This window comes from Corvus hawaiiensis, chromosome 11, assembly GCF_020740725.1.
Source record: "Corvus hawaiiensis isolate bCorHaw1 chromosome 11, bCorHaw1.pri.cur, whole genome shotgun sequence".
NCBI lineage: Eukaryota > Metazoa > Chordata > Aves > Passeriformes > Corvidae > Corvus > Corvus hawaiiensis.
In genome coordinates this window covers 12,191,159-12,208,600 of record NC_063223.1, presented here as the reverse complement: position 1 = coordinate 12,208,600, position 17,442 = coordinate 12,191,159, and the positions used below count along the sequence as shown (strand labels likewise).

Here is a 17,442-nt window from a genome sequence, read left to right as displayed (position 1 = left end):
GCTAAGCCAGCACTGGGGTGTAGCACAGAAAGGACAATGGCAGCAGAGCCACGGACACTGCTGGCACTGATGCTTGTGCCAGTGCAGCTGGGGCAAAGCCAGACTTGTCTGGCAGAAGTACAGAGCAGACTGAGGCAGCGTGTCCTGTTTCATGACTGAGACACATCTGTCATATAAATTCGATACTAATACCGACACTGTTTCGCCAAGGCATTTCAAATGTGGCTGCTGAGAATCCCTGAGATGCTGCAGATAAACAGTTCTGTCTCATTAGTCTGCAGCAGAACTCTGATGTGAAATCATCTAGTCCCAGCAGCTTCACCCCTCCTGCAGAAAGCAGAATCACCAGCCGTGGTCACTGCAGTAAGTCCTTCTTGCCTACCCCAGGTCAAGTTCAGTGATACGGTAGGACAAGAAGCTCACCCACCCTTGAAGTGCAAGAAAGGCTTACTCTGTTGGGAAGCATTTTATCCCTCTTGGTCTTTCACGTATCAGTGTGTGCTGCTGGTGCCCTTGAAACCTTAAAGCATTTTCATCATCTTGGCCTGTTACAAAAACAGGCATTTCTGAGGTCTAAGAGTATCTGTTTGTAACAGCTCAGTTGGCTTGTAAACGTTAGTCCCCAAAATGGTAGCACGGGATGTCTGTCTTTGGAAGCGTCTGGATCTGCCTTTGAGGAAAACCTGCTGACAGAATCCTGCTGACAGCCCTCTAAGAAGGGCAGTTTTGTCTCCTGAGCTGGAACTGTATCCAGTGTTGATTCCTGTAATCACAAGTGAGTGAGAAATCACCGAGACCTTAGAAACCATCTTCTACCTCTCATATGCTACTGAAAAGCCAGGGGAGCCCTGGGTGTATCTGTGCATTATCTCCAGGTGTGGTCGTTCAGACAGGCTGGTCCAAGGCAGGTGGGCTTTGTGATAAACCAGAGCACACTGGTATGAGGGGAGCAGCCATTCTTACACGTGTGGCTGTTCACACATGTTAAGGTTTCTCAATTGTCTTTTGCTGGGTTTCTTCGGTTTCTGAAATGCTGGTGGCTGGGGGGCTGGGCTGTGTGGTGTCATTTGAAAGGGAGCTGCTGTGGCCTTGGTCTAGGGGTTGAGGTTTAACATCTTGCCCGTACATTGCAGATGCAGCAGAAGGAGACACTCCAGAAGCCCACAAAGGACCAGCAGTTTACAGTCCTTCTCGATACAGCTACCAGGTAAATGCTTTCGTATCTTATCTGCCCATTCTGGAATAAAGCTTTTATAAGGAGGTAAGGGGGGGGAAATAGGGCTTGGCTGCCATTGTTCACAGTGCTGCACCTAAGCACCTTTGGATGAGAAGCAGATAGGAAACAGGGAAGTCAGCCTGACATGCCTTTTCCTTTTTTTCCCCGTGCCTTGTTCAGCTGCTGCAGTCTGACAGTCCCCAGGCAGAATCACAGACCCTGCTCCAGCAGAGCTCCTCCCCATACAGAGGGCACCTCACACCGTCTCCTGGATACAGCTACCGAGCAGCAGCACAGAGGACAGGACACAGCCTCTCCCATGGTTCCTCGGAAACATCCCTCTCCTCCACCTCATATTCCAGCCCTGCCCACTCGGTCTCCACAGACTCCTCTGCCCTGTTTGCAGGGAATTCGGGGTATTTCAGCAGCCAGCAGCACTCTGGCAGCATCAGCAGCAGCCTCCTGAGGAAGAGCTGCCCTGCAGCTGCCAGCCCGGCACAGCAGACAGCTGTGGACTCTCTCTCTTCCGAGTCGGGCTCCCAGCTCTGCACAGGCGTGTCGGGCTCTTCCTCCACTCCCCAAAGTGCTCGGTCACTACAGTCAGACTTGCGGACTATGAGCCTGCCGAACTCTGGGCAATCTGTTCTCTACCAGGGCTCCCGGGGCGCAGTGATTTCCAATGCACAACACTATCCACACCGTGGGGGAAGCAATGTCCATCAGTACAGACTGCAGCAGCTTCAAGGTTCTGGAGTAAAGACTCAAACAGGACTTTCCTAGGGCTGCCTGGACTTCAGGAGGACAAAACTGCCCATAGCTCCTTCCAGTCACCTCTGGAAGTGGCTCCTGGGCCGGTGTTGGGAGCTTGCACCTGATGCTGGGGTGCCAGGGGTCAGAGGCTGAGGTCTGAAATGCACGGGTGAGATTTGTGAGCAGTATTGGCCTCTGGCCTGGTAGGAGAACACAGATTTCTCTGAGGCAGAGACTGTAGCAAAGCAGTTCCCTGACATGTGGGTACATTGCAAAAACAAAAACAAACAAAAAAAGAAAAAAAAAAGAAAAAAAAGGAAAAAAAAAGCAAATGGTTCAAGTGCAATGACTGTGGCTCAGCCTCTGTCTCTGGTCCGTGCCCATGGCCACAGTCATTCATGCAGCATGGACACAGTTCTGAATTCAAAAGCAGTTTAAAGGAAATGTTGGGGCAAGTTAACTCCAATCTCTTTATAGGTCAGGTTCTCAGTGCGTTCTGGGGAGGGCTTTAATCCGTTACGATCATTCCAGTCACAAGCAGACGAGCGCACACGGCTGCCTTTGGGCCTGGGTCGCCACTGCCGCCGTCGGAGCTTTTTCCAGGACAACAGAGTCTCCGCAAATGCGAGCAGCACGGGAGGGGGTTGGAGCGTGTGCCTGTGGCTGCAGAGGATCCGGGGTGCGCTGTCGTGTGCTGCTTCGTTGCAGGTCTGTCGTGAATGAGTGTTTAAGGTCGCTTAAGGAATCTGTGAACAGGAGCATGGCTGGGGCCGCGTTGCCACGTGCTGCCGCGCCGGGGGCTCTCTGGCTGCTGGTGCGCAATGCACAGGGGATGGCCGGGGCCTGATCAGTCAAGTGATGCTGCGGCACACGGGGGGGCTGCAGGCAGAGGAGCAGGGGGGCTGCAAGGGGCAGTGGTGGGGTGGTGGGTGGGCACCCCGCTCTGTGCTGAGCCAGAGGTACTCCAGGCAGTGCCATGTGGGGTCTTTCCCAGCTGCTGTCACCCACCAAGCGTGGCAGGAGAGCCAGCCCAGACACAGTGTGCTGTGTGTTCAATTCCATACAATTGCCAGCTTCTTTCTCACTTGTTTACTGTAATATCGGGCGTGTTTTTATTTATCTAATTTTATATTCAGTTATAACCATAGTAGGTTAGCTAATATATGACAGGTGTCATCCCTGGTGCTGCAGTGGAACTTCTCCTTTCTCTTGGATAACACAATGCTGTGAGTCTGTCTCCCCTCTCCTTGCAGATGCACAGTCTTCTTCCTCTTTTTTTAGGACTGTTACAGATTTCTCTAATTCACAATTGAAATCAGGTGTTTGTTCAGCCTAGGGGAGACTTTTAAAATATTGAAACAAAGAGTAACTTTCTCACACTGTCTGGCTGTGAGCGTGTTGGGATGGAACTTGTCACCCCGCAGTTGGGTGTCTGTATACTGTATAAAATAGGTGTAAACTTCACTTGGCTTAGCCCTGGAGGTGCAGCCTCCCCTTTCGTGCTCTGAGCAGCACGGGGCAGGCGGGCTCTGCCCTGCCAGGTGGCGGGAGGGGGCCAGGGGGGCCCTGCCCAGAGGCTCCAGCACCTTCGGGCGCAGCAGGGGGGCAGGAGGGAGGGACCCTGGAAAGCTCTAGGAAAGGTGGGGGCTGTAGCTTCTTACTCTAGTGGAGTTTTTACACCATGCTGTAACATTTGAACTTTCACAAGAGATGTAATAATTTTGATAATAAAAATACTTAACTTGAAAACTAGTATTGTTGAATTTCTTACGACTGTGAGCGCTAGTGCCCAGGACATAAGGCAAGGGGGTGAGGGCATGTAAGTCTCTCTTCCCTGTCCCCTGCAGGGTAAGCAAATCCTTGCAGGAGCAGCCTTGCAGACCTCCCTCCTGCCTTCTGCCAGGTGAAACTGGGAGCTGCTGTTCCTGAGGAAATTCCCCGACCTTCTGGCTGGGGTTGTGAGATTTTTGGCTGTGTTGCTGCTGCTGTTCTTGCCCAAGCTCATTCTCATTTGGGGAGGAGATGGATGCGGAGGATGTCCCCTGCATGACTGCACCTGTTTTAAAACCTGGTTTCTGGTGTGCCAGAGCCCCGGTATCCAGGGTTTTCACTGCTTGCCTTTTCCTTAGGAAGCCTGACGTGGGCTGAGCCTGGTGTGGGGCCTGCCAGGTGTGTCTGCAGGTGCTGGTCTGAGGTGCCCATGGCTTCTGGTGTTCGACTGCCCTCACTGTGAGAATGTTCCCCCTGACACTTCGTGGGACAGCATCTGTTATGGCTCATTCTGTCCTTTTGCCTCCCCAAAAGAGTGGCTCCATCTCCACTACTCCTTCCCTGAAAGCAACTGTGGGTAGCACCAACCCCGCCCTTCTCAGCCTCTTCTGCCATCCGCACGTGCGGGGCTCACCCGGGCTGTGAGCATTGTCCAACACCGGGGGAGCCAGAGCTGGCCGAAGCTCCCTGCGAGTCCCAGAGCTCTCCATGCTGCCCTCGCACAGCCTGGAATGCTCTCCCCACTCCTCTACCAGAGCATGCCACTAGACTGACTGGCCACTTAAGTAGTTTTCCATCAAGACACTGGAACTGGATGAATTTCAGGAGGCTCCTATCGGCCTGTGTTAGTCAGTGAGCTGACAGACGGAAGGGATGGGTTCAAAGGCTCCTAGGGATGGATGGGATCCCTGCCCCACCCCCTGCTTTTCCATGAAGTGGGACAGACCCATTCTCTCGGGACTTACTCTGGCCAGAGCCCCTCTTTGTGTGCCAGCCCATGTGGGCGGAGGCTCCCCACCACAGCTCAGACAGTCCCCAGGGCCTCCTTGCAGACCACCTCCTTTGGTGATGGCCAGGAAGAACCCATCCCAACCCTCCCCACACCACAGGGCTCCAAGCTTGTCTGGTTTGAATTATATTTTTCAATAAGGTTTTGTGAAACACTGTATCAAACTTTGTACTAAAATACATATATATTACAGCTACTGTATTCCTTTCTCCACTGATTTTCTTGGTTTGTTTTTCCAATTCAGCTGGCAACAGCACTCGCAAGCTGGCAAGACCCGGGTGCTGCCAAGCGCAGTGGGTTCCTGTTGACCTCGTTCTGGGGGGCAGCTGTTGGAGGGATGTGGGCACCGCTGGGCTCGTGGCTAGCAGACTACACTGGCAGGAGTGCTGGCACCCACTCCATCCCGGGTGACTTTGGCTCCCAGATGGTGTTTTGGCACAGCTCCATCCCCCGCCACCCCACAGGGCCTCAGGGCACCACTTACCTGCTCCAGCCAGCCCCTGGTGCCTGGTGAGGCGCTGGGTCCTGCAGAGCCCGTCACTGCCATCCCCCAGCAGCCTCCACGCTCCGTGGCCCCATCCCAGGACCGTGGTCCCACTCTGCTCCCTGCGCCCACTCGCCCTGCTCCCTGGCCTTGCCCAGTGCGTGGGTCCAGCCCTGCTAGGGCCCCCCACAAGCCCCTGGGGGCCCTGCCCTGGGCCCTGCAAGGAGCCCCAGCTGCTCGCACTGAGACACGGCCAGTGCTGAGGACTTTATTGCATTGTGAGGGCTGTGGTGACCCAAGCCTCTGTGACTAGGGGAAGCCCACACACACACACTGGTCTGGCCAGCAAAGCCCCAGCTGGGCTGCAGCTACCCATGCCAGGGTGTCGGCTCTCAGGTGCTGTGTGTGGGCCCTGGAGGCTGCCGGACTCAGCGCTGCCTGGGCAGCAGCCACCAGCTCCCCACATGCCATCACCACAGGCCAGCGAGGTACAGCCAGGAGGCCGGGTGGGTACAGGAGTGCTCAGCTACACCCGGCCATGCCGTGTGGCAGGGAAAGCCTTGCTGTCACCAGTGGAGATAAAGCACCGTATGGGGATGGGGAGGGAAGGCGTTTGGCAACAGCCCGTGGCCGGCTCGGGGAGGGGTCTGGCAGGGGGGGGTCCTCCTGTGCCCGCCCAGGGGTTTTGCATGTTCAGCTGCTCCCACTTACCAGGGCTTACATTCAACAGCGGCGTGAGTTGGGTGTCCCACGGCCGGCAGTAGCAAGGCCCCTGCGGTCCCCATGCTGGGGGGAGTGAGCAGCAGCCTGCAGCCCCGGCCACGCACCAGGAAACACCATGTCCTGGGCTGGACTCCCGGGGCGGGAGGCGAGGGGGCTCGAGTCAGTTTACCCTGTTTAGAGAATATGAATTTACATGTAAAAGTAGGGGTTGGGCCCCATCCCGGCCACCGGGTCCCCTGGCTGTGGAGACAGGATCACGGAGCTGTACAAAATGGGAGTGGGGAGGGGTCCGGGACCCGGAGCAGCCGGCACGGGGCGTCACTGGGTGCGCGTTCGGGTGGGAGGCAGCAGGTCAGGAGTCCTGGGGATGTAGAAATCTGTTAAAAACTCCAAGACTGTTTTTTCCTTGAAACAAAACCGCAGCTGGATTCTGTTCTTGAACAAAGCGGGTTTGAGGCATCCTCCCCCGGCGGCGGCCCGCAGGCAGCAGTGGGCACGGAGCTGGCAAGGTGCGTGGGATGGTGGTGCCGGCGTGGACATGGAGGTGGCCGTGGATGCGGCGGGCGGCTGGCGCATCCCTGGCACGGGCGCCGGGGCCCGGAGGGCGGCGCGGGACGCTGTGTGGCCACTGGCAGCAGATGAAGGGCAGGACAGGGAGGGAACGCCCAGGCTGCCGGCCATGGGAAGAGGGTCCTGCTGCGGATGGTCGGCCTTATATCCTCTGCAGGGAAAGCACAGCAGGTTGGGGATGGTCTTGGGCAGGTCTTACTGCACCATCGTGCCCCTAGCATGTGCCAGGCATACACCTGTCCCCCATCCCTGCCACCCACCCTGTCTCTGCTGCCTCCCTTCCCTATTGCCCCCAGCCCTACTGCCTGCACAGCCAGGGTCCCCCCATCCCATCCCATCCCATCCCATCCCATCCCACGTCACACAGACACCCAGCATAGTCACATGCAGAGACACCACAGAGGGACAGGGGACAGGACAGTGACAACTCAAGACTTACCGCAGTGCCAACAAAATCTGTGGAAACGGAAGAGAGAGAGGTCAGGCAGGGCAGAGGCTCAGCAGCTCCTTCCCACCCTGCCCAGCCTGGCTTGCTTTGTAGGTGGCAGTTAAGCCCATGGGACCCCTGCTGGGCTGCCGGAGGAGCGAAGCCCCCCAGGCTGTTCCCACCAGGATTCCCCCAGCAGTGTGGCACTCACCTTTGCTCTCTGCCTTGAGCTCCTCGTGCAGCAGGTCGTTCTGCCGGTTGCCGAGAACAAAGGCCAGGAAGGAAAGGATAAGGGCGTTGAGGATGCCGATGATGGCCAGGATATAAGCCCAGCGTACGGAGCAGTCGCCCAGGGAGTACTTCCCTGTCTTTTCCCCGCACATGTCCCGTATGGTCTCTGCATCCCAGCCATCGGGAAAGATCATGCAGCCCAGCACCAGGCAGAGTGCTGTTGAGAGAGAGAGGAGAGGGAAGCATCAGAGGAGACATGGAGTGGCAGTGCTGGGATGAGCCCCCCAGTCAGTTCATTAAAGCAGCCCATGTCTGGCAGGGAGCCCACCTTGGCCCCATGACAGCCAAGCAATGTTGCAGGTGACAGCCACCACTGCCTCAGTAGCCCCAGGGACTGCGTTTTTGTCTGCCCCAAACCTGGCCCACGTACAAATAGGGACTTCAGGCTTTTGGTTTCTACCAGCATCAGCCACAGGATCAGTGGCTACCCACAGGCTTTCCTCATCACCACAAGCTCCCTGCATGTGGGCAGGAGCTACCGGTGCATGGTGGGCAGGGATGCTGCCTGTGGAGAGGACCGGCATCCCCAGGAACCCCCACACCCAACCACCACACAGCCTGCGAGCACCACTCCCAGCGGGGTCACCTTCCCAGCAGGCCTCCACCCAGCATGCTCTGTGCTGAGCAAGGAGACATCAGAGAACACAGGGACAGAAATGCCAAGACAAAGCCTGTGACTGTCAAGGTAAGGAGGTGACTTTTTCTGACTACAGCAAGTACAAAAGCTCCTCACCCCATATCAGCTGGAAAGGCTAAAAATAGTAATGATGTTGGCTGTGATGCCTGCAGGTACTTTTGCCCTGAGTTAAGGAAGAACCAAGAAGCTTGTGCCCATACCAGTAAGAAGTTACCTCCCCATCCCTTACAGCAAACACCCTGCAGGCAGGCAGCTGGCGGTCTAGCATGAGCTTTCTGGGTGCTGACATGTGTTTTGAACTGCTCTCCGTGGGGAAAGGAAATCCCAGGAAGGGAGGGAAGGGCCTGCAGGGCATCACACCAGGAGTAGGTACAGCCCTTGCATCCGAAAGAGCTGAGGCCAGGAAAGGACAGGGACACCAAGGGAAACCAGCACATGATGTCACCCAGCAGCTGCTGCCTGGTCTCTGACTCCTTCACACATATTGCAAACCTCCTTGGTAAAAGTATCTTTGTGGACAGTGGCAAGCCCTGCATGCTGATTTACTGCCCTGCACAGCCCTGGTGGCACCCCAGCACCACACGGCTGCACAGAGCCAAGCCGGCGTCTCCAGCACATCATCACCAGGGACTCCCAGCCAGTCTGGGGGAGCTCCCTGCCCACTGGGACTGGGCCAACCCAAAACCTGCAAGGCCAACCCAAAACTCTGCAAGGAAACACAATCAGCACCAATGCCATGCACTGCATGGTAAATGGTGAGGAGCAGCCTGAACTGCTGCTGACTGACCTGGGCACCTTGGAACAGGATGGCATTAATTCATCTGAGGGCCTGAATTAAAGGGGATCAGGTGCAGCAGACCTGTGCCAGGGACTGTTCCTGTGAAAGGAGAGATGCTAAGAGGATTTTAGGATCCACTGAGCTCCCAGTGCAGCGCAGCTATGAAACAAGCTAAGGTGCTCTCTGGCAATCCCCAGCAAGGGGATGGGTTTACCTTTGCAGCACTGCTCAGGCTGGCACAACCTAGCCTGGAAATGGGCACACTTGTAAGAGATCTGCTGAAATCACTGAGGAGGAGAAAAGGACCACAGGTGCACAGTGAGGCTGGAGGACAGCACAGCAGCAGCTCCAGCTGCCTGGGTGGGCAACAGCCCTTGGCAAGAGCCACTCTGGGCCCAGAGGAGAATAATGCTGTGCCCAGGGTGGTAGAAGGCAAATATTAGTTAAAAAAAGCAGGAACCAATTTTACCTGCACTAGCAAGGGCTTGGGCAGGCTCCCTGCCTTTGTGCACAGCCCTCAGTCCTTCACAGGACTGCAGCCTCCTTCACAGGAGCAGAACAGCAGCCCCTGGGTCTATCCTTGGGCTTTGCAGGCATTGGCATGTCCTCTGCATTTCTGAGCTATTATCTGGGGTCCAGGTGGGTCCAGCTGCCCAGATAAAGCAGAAGCCTGCCAAGAGCTCACTGCTCTGAAAACAGCACAGATGTTAGTCTCCCAGGACATCTGCAGGTCCCAAACATGGCAAGACAAGCAGTGATGCATGAGGCAGCGGACCAATGTGCTGGAGAGCTACGGCACTCACGGAGGCCACGGGAGACAGCGTTTAAGGCAAAAGTAGGGTGGCTCAAAAAGGTATGGGAGCCACTGGTGCAGTGGGTTGTCACAGCACAGTCACAGGGGACAGGCAGTGATGGCTGCTGCCAGGACACTGCCTGGCTCCAGCCTGTGTCTGCTTGCCCCGATCCCTCTTGTTCCGTGTGCCTGCTCTGTACTGCACCAGGGCAAAGGGAGTCTGTGCCCTCTCCCACCGAGCAGCTGCAGGATCTCTGCCCAAGCCCTCACAGCCCATTTGACAGAATTAAACAACGTATTTACTACAGGGCAGAGGCGTGTGCCCAAGTCACCACATGCACCCAAATGCCTCTGCCCTAGGGTGACCGGCCTCTTCCCAAAAGCCCCTCACTACTCCACAGCTCCCTGGGAAGTGGCTGAGGTGGGGCTGTGCTACTGAAGGCAGGTCCTCTCCTGGCAAAGAGCAGCTCAGTGCTCTCCTCTTCCCATCTGTCCTACATGTTCCCAGCAGCAAGCCGAGTCCTCTGCTCTGTCACAAGCAATTCCCTTTTCTACACGTCCCCAGGCTGCCCAATGTCCTGGAAACACCTTCCCGTGCCTGCAGCAAGGAGTGGCTTTGAAGAGCAGAGCAAGAACAAGGAGGGGATCCCCACACAGCCCACAGGCCTCAGCGCTGCCCTCTCCAACAGGTCTGAGGGATGAGGAGTCAGGGTTCTGCCTGCCCATTCCTCTGCCCGCAGCACCATTCTGCCAGCACCTACTTCCAAATGCCCCAAGACCCCTTGCAGACCTGCACGAAAACCTTGGTTTTTGTTTAAAGCAGCCTATTTCTATGCCTTGCAACCACAAGAAAAACACCAGGTGAGGACTCCTATGAAGAGCCACTATTAAAGAGGAAATAATAACCCACCTCTTGTCCATTTTGCTTTTAATTCCTGTTTTTCTGAGGGTGTGGTGCCAGTCGTCACTGTCAGTGGCATCAAGGATGGCTGGCTGGTCTGTCACACCCCACAGCTGCCATCCTTCCCCTAGACCCTGGGCTCCAACTCTCTCTTCTAGAGTTTTCCCAGTTGTAAAGACAGTTTTGAGAGCAAGCATTTCAGTGATCACTGGGACAGGGTGTATACGGGGGGAGAAGGATCCTGCTGGGGCTGAGGCTCTAGCCCCAGAAAGTTGGCATTTCTTGGCTTGGTTTTACAGCTTGTTCATGGTTCCCCATGGTGGTGGTGTAATCCTCCCCTGTCAAGGTCCTTTAGAAACAACATGGGCATCTCAAGGGCTTTTGATATTCTCACAAAAATTAATCAAAGGGAATGCAACGTAATGACTCAGGCTGCAACACTGGAGCAAGATTTTAGCAGAACAAGGAGGCTCCTCCTGGCAGGGTAACATCTCCTGGTACAAGGTGCATTTAGCTAATTTGGACTGTCTTAGTAACCCCCATGTTTGCTGAGTACCACTGCCCTGAGCAATTATGCCTGCAAGATTAAAGTCTGATGTTTTTAATCACTTTTTCTGTCTAGTTTAGTCTGCAAGTGTGGGTGAAAACTGGCTTTTACTGCTTCTGCCTGCCATGGGTGGAAGAAGCTCAGGACATGCCCTGCAGCTGAGATGTGACCTCCCCCAGAGCATCACACCGACACAGGACACACAAACGGGAAGATGTGGGGTAATGGGGGGAAAACCAGCCATCACTGGGTCCCAAAGGAGCTTTTTACACCTGGCATGGGGACAGCGCACCCAAAAACCCCAGGAAACAGGGGCTGGGCTGTGCTATTGGGGTCTAGAGTGGCTGCTTCTCACCAGAAGACCTCCTGAGAGCTGAGCACCAAAAGGAAAGGGGACAAGCACAGTCCCCCTTCCTCCCCCTAAAAACTGAAATCCCTCAAAAATAAATGAACACTAAGGGCAGCATGCTCAGGACCATTTACACAGACACGAGCTCCCTTACGGCGTTCTGCTCCACAGGCTGTTTCTGTGCCAAAAAATCAGCAGGATTCAGAATAGAGTTATGAGTTTGTATGAATCAGAACTGACAGTTACTTTATCTGGAACAACAGTTAAGGGATGTAAGCTCCAGGACATGAGCGGCTCCGAGACGCCCAGCTCAGCCCCTCCCCGCGAGTACACAGGCACATTAACAGCCGCCACGGGAGAGCTGCGCTGCCGAGCAAACCCCGCGGCTGCTGCTGCTGCGGAGCACACGGCGCTGCACAGAGGCAAGGGATGGGCTGCAGCCCGGCTCCTGTCCCCGTTGCAAGACCTGAACGGTAGGGGAAGAAGAGGAGAATCTTCAGGAAAGCTCTTTCGGGGTCCACAAGACCGTAATTCAGCAAATGCTGAGCGTTTTTGCAGTGTTGTTATTTCTGCTGCAAGGTCAGCAGGTGGAAGCGGTTCATATATGGGCAATATTTCTCCCTTTGACAGAGAAAGGGCTTGAGGATACACTGCAGAGTCACAGGATAGTTAGGGTTGGAAGGGGTTGGAAGGGGCTTCTGGAGATCATTTAGTCCAACCCCCCTGCCAAGGGTCACCTAGAGCAGGTGATGCAGGAACACGTCCAGGTGGGTTTTGAATGATTCCAGAGACAGAGACTCCACGACCTCCCTGGGCAGTCTCATGCTCAGCAGCTGTCCCAGTTACATTCTGAGCCAGTTTGGAGCAGTGGGATCTGCGTCGTATTTTTTGATTAAGAATTTCAACAAATGACTTTTATATCCATGAAAACAATATTTTGAAACCTCAAACTCTCTGAAAGGACTTGGCTCTCCAGCAAGTCCCAGTCAGGAAGATGAGCCTGTCCTGATGTGGTTCAGCAGAGCCGCTGCATTGCTTCCAGAACCAGCAAGGGTTTTGGGGCTCTGGCGCTCACTCAGGCCAAATCCTGCTCTCCCTTGGGGCTGAGGCCACACCACCACACAGCTCCACCATGCTCAGCCCTGGCAGCTGGCAACTTCCCTCACTACTCCTCTCCATGGATATGCCAAAACTGTGCCGCGCAAGGGGTCCCCACTCAGAGGGTGGCAAACACAGCTGAGGTGCAGAAGATGAAGCCCTGCGCAGGGATCTGCCTCTGTTCTCAGGCCTTGGAAGGGCCCATCCAAGAGGTGAGTGTAGCTCTGAAAGGAGTTTCCCAAAGGAGAAAAGGGCTCAGATGAATATGTATTACCACATTCTCCATCAGGCAAGGTGCCTAATTAATGCCCAAATGCCACTGGTAAGGACAAAGCCCAGCCCTAAGGCCAAGAGCATGGTACCAGTTGGGAAGGCACCCCATGTGTCATGTACCCCTAAGGGAGGGAGTGTGGAGGTCTCACCACACTGACTGCTGGACCTGAAGCACAGGGAAACACGTTAAAATGTGGCCAGTCAATTCCTCCATGCAAACAGGATGGTGTGCTCAACTGGCTGCCTCTTTTGATCCTCAATAGACTCTAAGTACAAAACCAAAGACCTTCTGCAAACAGAACCCTGGACCCACTTGGGGTAATCATCCTGATGGGAGCCACATGGATGCAGTGTCACACAGGGGCAGCTGGGCTGTCTTGCAAGGGCATTAATGCTGGGCACCAGGACAACTTTGTTCAAAGATCGGAGTTAACTCACAGGGTGACTGTGTCTTATGCTACAGCGGAGTATTGGGGAATCAGAGGAAATGCTCAGGCTCCTGGGCAGCCTGGTGGTGGTGTATTCCTATGCTCTGATTTCCTAGAGATGAATCCCAATGGGGATCACCCTCACAGCCCATTTCTTTTCAAGAAAGCATCATCCCATGGAACTTTCTGAAGGTGCTCCCCCACTAATTTGGAGTACTTGGGTGGCATCAGGTGCTGTCAGTCATACAGTTGTTGATGTGATCATGTTAAGGGCCCATCTCTGGTTTTATAACAGAAGGATTTAGCAGAGTCTCCAGTTTTGTGTTACTGGGATTTTGAACAGGGCAGATGGCCACAATTCTATTTGCGATAAAGCAGAGTGTTTCCTCTTAATTAGATCCAGTTTCCTCCTGGGGGGGGGCAGTGGCTTTTGAGCTAGAGCTTTCTGTCAAGCTCTAATTAAACCCTGTCTTGATTGTTGTCCACTAATTAGACATTGATGGTTTAAAGCTGGTTGTTTTTTTCTTTTTGAAAGAGATCCTGAATTCCTCATCCTCCTCCCCCATATTCCTGCACTTGGCTTTTCTCCTCTGAAGAGCCCATCCATGTCCACAATCAGCAGCCCTTTACTCTGCACCAGCCATCCCACAGGGATGGGGTGGGGACACCTCTGCCCCATCTCTCTGCCCACCACCTGGTTCACCTGGCTTTCATCAGTGAGACCAAGCGACTTCAGGCCTCACAGTTGCTTCTGCTGTAGTAGTGCATGTCCTTCTTCAGCTAAAACCTCCCTGAGGCAGAAGCAATGTCCTTTCCTTCTTTGCTCCTCCAAGTTCTCTGCTCTGGCAGAATCTTTCAACTTTCCAGGCAGGTGAATCTCTGACGTTTGCCATCATGATGTGCCAGAGCCTGCACCAGGCTATGACCCTGCCCTACCCATAAGATCTGGCCTGTGGTATTCTCTCCATAGGTCATGGCAGTTCCTTCTCCAAGCACAAGGTAACACATCTGCCTGTGGCTGCCTCTGACATGCCCAGGGAAGTTCAGCCCTGCCTGACCCTGCCAGACAAGACTCTCTTGCTGGAACACACCACACCACCACCTCTGCATCCAGGCCCTCTCTGATGGGAACACCAGCCTGTCCTGTAGGACAGCAGCTCTCTCATGCTGTCCTGTCCCAGGGCAGGGTGGAGGGCCAGTCTCTATTAATGCTGCCTTGGACTTTCCCCGACAGAGAAGCCATGGAGCCATGCTGCTCTGGGAGAGCTCCAAGCCAACCTGGGCTGGCTGGGGCCAGAAGGGTCAGCCCATGGCCCCACTGAGATGAGCACTCAGGGTTCTCACAAGTGCAGTTGTGAGCAACACGTGAAACCACAAGGTGCAAAGTGTGACCAAGGACAAGCCGCAAGGCAAGGTGAGGGGTACCCAAAGGTGACAGCACCAAAGTACTGCTGTGGCCACCCAAACCTGAGCCAGGACAGGACAGGAGGCACTGGGGAGGAGACCCAGGGCTGCCTCCAGTGCAGTACCCTCTGCCACGCAGCTCCCTGTGCAGCAGTAGCAGCTGGGCGCTCCAACCCACTTGATTAAGCTGCTGACAATCAGTAGGATTTGGGCTCTGAGCTTGCTTTAAACTGATAAATCTTCAGGACAGGGAAAATTAAAGATGAGGGAATTTCCTGATAAGCCAAGGCAGCTGCAGGTCTGGCTGTGGTCCTGATCTGGGTGAGGGGAGGTCAGGCTTTCCAGCCCAAGCCAGCTGCAAGGGAGAGAGCTGGGCTAGCGGAAAGCTCCTCACACAGAGGGGCTGTATCCTTCCACATCTAGGACTGGGGCCCTTCTCATTAGGAATAAGGGGCACTCTAAGTCCTTCCAGTGGAAGCTCTAGGTCTATTCACACTTAGTATGCAGTGGAGAGTAAGAGTGTTTGTCCACACCTGGTAAAACCGGGCAGAGAAGGAAGTGAAGGGTCTTGCTACCAGGGGAAGCTCAACATCATTGCTCAGGATATTTCTCCCAAAAGGACAGACCCTGGGTGAGGACACCTTGGAGGTCTGTGCATAAGGGGATACTTGGGATCCTTACCAATATTGGCATCAGGTCCCCTTCTGGGGAAAGGTTTGGGTTACTGTACAGTGTCACTTTGAGGAGTGAGTCTGTGAGGATCTTGGGGTACATCTACAGTGGGGTTTCATTTGTGGAGGGAGCTAAGGAGGATCTATAGACAGGGTCACTTTTGGGGGGTTAATTACTGGGCTTGAGTGGTCATGTCTGAGGAGACATCAAGGTTATGGTGTTCCTCTGTGGGAAGCACTGGAGAGAGCTGGGAAAGGCCTGTCCTCACAGCCCTTTCATGATGAGGGAGAGAGAGGGTCTGGGTACAATATGTCTTTAAGAGGGAGCTGAAGGGTGCTTTTACAAGGATGGGGGATCCATGCATGGGCTTCTTCCAGTGGTGGGGTCCCTTTGGGGGATGAGAGTTCCCCTAAAGTGAGTATCTCTTGGGGACGACCCCATGTCTCTGGGGTTGACAGAGAGGCTAGTCCCTGATGCAGAGTGTGCCGGGGTGTCTGGATCCCCAGGGGGCTGGTGCAGTGTGTCCTAGGCCATCTTGCATTTGGTCCTTGACTCTGTGCGACAGTCCCTGTTGTAGGGTGTCTCAATGCTGGTCCTTGACTGGGGTGTACTGAGGTGCCCTGAGGTGGGTCCCTAGCCCAGGATGTCCTGAGGTGCTCCAGACTGTCCAGGTGTCCCAGGGTTGGTGCCTGTTCTGGGGTTGCCTGAGGTGGGTCCCTGATCCAGCTCTCCTGATGTGTCCCAGGGAGCCTTATGTTTCCCTGGGGTCAGACCTTGCCTGGGGAATCCCAGATTCCAGTGCCCAGAAGAGGTGCCACCATTCCTGGTGCCAGTGCCTGGTCTGGATGCCCCAGGACGCCCTGGAGTGTCCTGAGGATACTTCTTGGCTGGGAAGACCCATGGCCCTACAGTGCTTGTACCTGTCCAGCTTTCTTGAGCAATCCCAGTGTTCCCTGCGGCCAGCCTCTGCCTGGGGAGATCCAGGTGCCAGTGCCTAGAGCCAGCACCTGTTTGTGGTGCTCTGTCAGTGCCAGTGCCTGGCCTGCTTGTCCCAGGAAGTCCTGGGATGTCTTAGGGCCAGCACCTGGCTGGGGTGCCCTATTGATACACAGTACCTGTACCCAGCCCAGCTTTCCTGGGCAGCCCTGGTGTTCCTTGTGCCCAGGGGATACCAGGGAGCCGTGGGTGCCGGTGTCCCGAACTGGTGCCCATTCCTTCTAATTTGTCAGCACTAGTCCCTGGCTTGGGTGTCCCACAAAGCTGTGGGGCTGGATCCTGGAACCACGGCCCTGCAGTGCTTGGACTCAGCCCAGCTTCCTTGAGCAACCTTGGTGTTCCTGTAGCCAGGGACCCCACTATCACTGCTGGGGGCTCCCGGGGTGCCGCATGCTCAGCACTGCCCAGTCTCCCCACCCATCCCCCGCCGCCAGGCCCGGGGCAGGCCGGTGTTCCCAGTGCCGGTGGTTCCCGGTGCCGGTGTGTACCTGCCAGCAGCTGCATCCAGGCGCAGATCTTGTAGACGGTGGCGGTGTTGCAGAAGAAGAACAGGGCGAAGCAGGTGATGCAGCCCAGCGTCAGCACCATGGAGAGCAGCACGAAGAACGCGGCCGCCTGAAAGGCGCCCGAGGGGATGGTGCTGAAGTCGGTGAAGGAGCCGCGGCACGACAGCTCCCGGCCCGCCAGCCCGCTGCCCACGCAGTAGTGAAACAGCCCGAAGTACCCGGGCTTGGGCGTGTTAACGCTGTCGCCCACCCAGTAGGGCTGGATGAAGACCACCACGTTGATGATGGCGAAGCAGATGGTGAAGATGGCCCAGAGCACGCCGATGGCGCGCGAGTTCCGCACGTAGTTGTCATGGTACAGCTTGGAGGCTTCCTGCGAGGGCAGCATCCTGCCGGCCGCCGCTGCCGGAGGACGGGAGGGGCCGGGGCGGCGGGGAGCCCGCCCGGGGTCGGCGGGGCGGGGGGGCCGCGGCCTAAGAGCGCCCGCGGGCTGCCGGGCCCTGCGACACCCGCGCCGCCATCTTGGCTGCCGCCTCTGCGTCCCGCGCGCTCCCGCCGCGCGCGCGCGGCCGTGCGCCCCCCCGCCACTGCGGAGCCGAGCCCAGCCGAGCCCAGCCGAGCCCGGGCTCGAGCCCAGCCCAGCCGAGTCGAGTCCAGTCCAGCCCAGCCCAGCCCAGCCCAGCCAGAGCCCAGCCGAGCCCGAGCCGAACCGAGACCCTCCGAGCCCGCCGCGCGCGCCCCCCAGGGATCGGGCCGCTCCGCCGCCTTCGGCTGCGCTCGCCTCGGGCTCGGCCGGGCTCGGGTCGCCTCGCGACGGGCT

The 17,442-nt window shown here is 56.0% G+C and overlaps 2 protein-coding genes across 4 annotated transcripts in view; one reads left to right on the top strand and one right to left on the bottom strand.

Annotated features, from left to right (window-relative positions):
• Positions 1 to 3,715, top strand: part of SETD5 (SET domain containing 5) — a 65,874-nt gene extending 62,159 nt beyond the window's left edge. For all 3 annotated transcript variants that reach the window (XM_048316205.1, XM_048316203.1, XM_048316204.1), the window contains 2 exons: positions 1,134 to 1,207; positions 1,397 to 3,715. In XM_048316205.1, coding sequence (XP_048172162.1) covers positions 1,134 to 1,207; positions 1,397 to 1,996 — 674 coding nt within the window. In that variant the 3' untranslated portion in view covers positions 1,997 to 3,715. The remainder of the gene's footprint in view (positions 1 to 1,133; positions 1,208 to 1,396) is intronic.
• Positions 3,716 to 4,858: 1,143 nt separating this feature from the next.
• On the bottom strand, positions 4,859 to 17,103 carry LHFPL4 (LHFPL tetraspan subfamily member 4). Its single transcript, XM_048316206.1, has 4 exons — positions 16,605 to 17,103; positions 7,161 to 7,397; positions 6,962 to 6,978; positions 4,859 to 6,673 (listed from the first exon to the last, which is right to left on the bottom strand). Exons 1-4 carry the CDS (start codon positions 17,008 to 17,010, stop codon positions 6,665 to 6,667), a joined length of 669 nt encoding a protein of 222 aa, XP_048172163.1. The 5' UTR covers positions 17,011 to 17,103; the 3' UTR covers positions 4,859 to 6,664.
• Positions 17,104 to 17,442: the final 339 nt, after the last annotated feature.

Coding starts and splice junctions, on each gene's coding strand:
- LHFPL4 (XM_048316206.1), bottom strand. CDS start 17,010: ATGCTGCCCTCGCAGGAAGCCTCCAAGCTGTACCATGACAACTACGTG. Junction 7,398..16,604: donor CTGGATGCAGCTGCTGGCAG/GTACACACCGGC, acceptor CTCTCTCAACAG/CACTCTGCCTGGTGCTGGGC.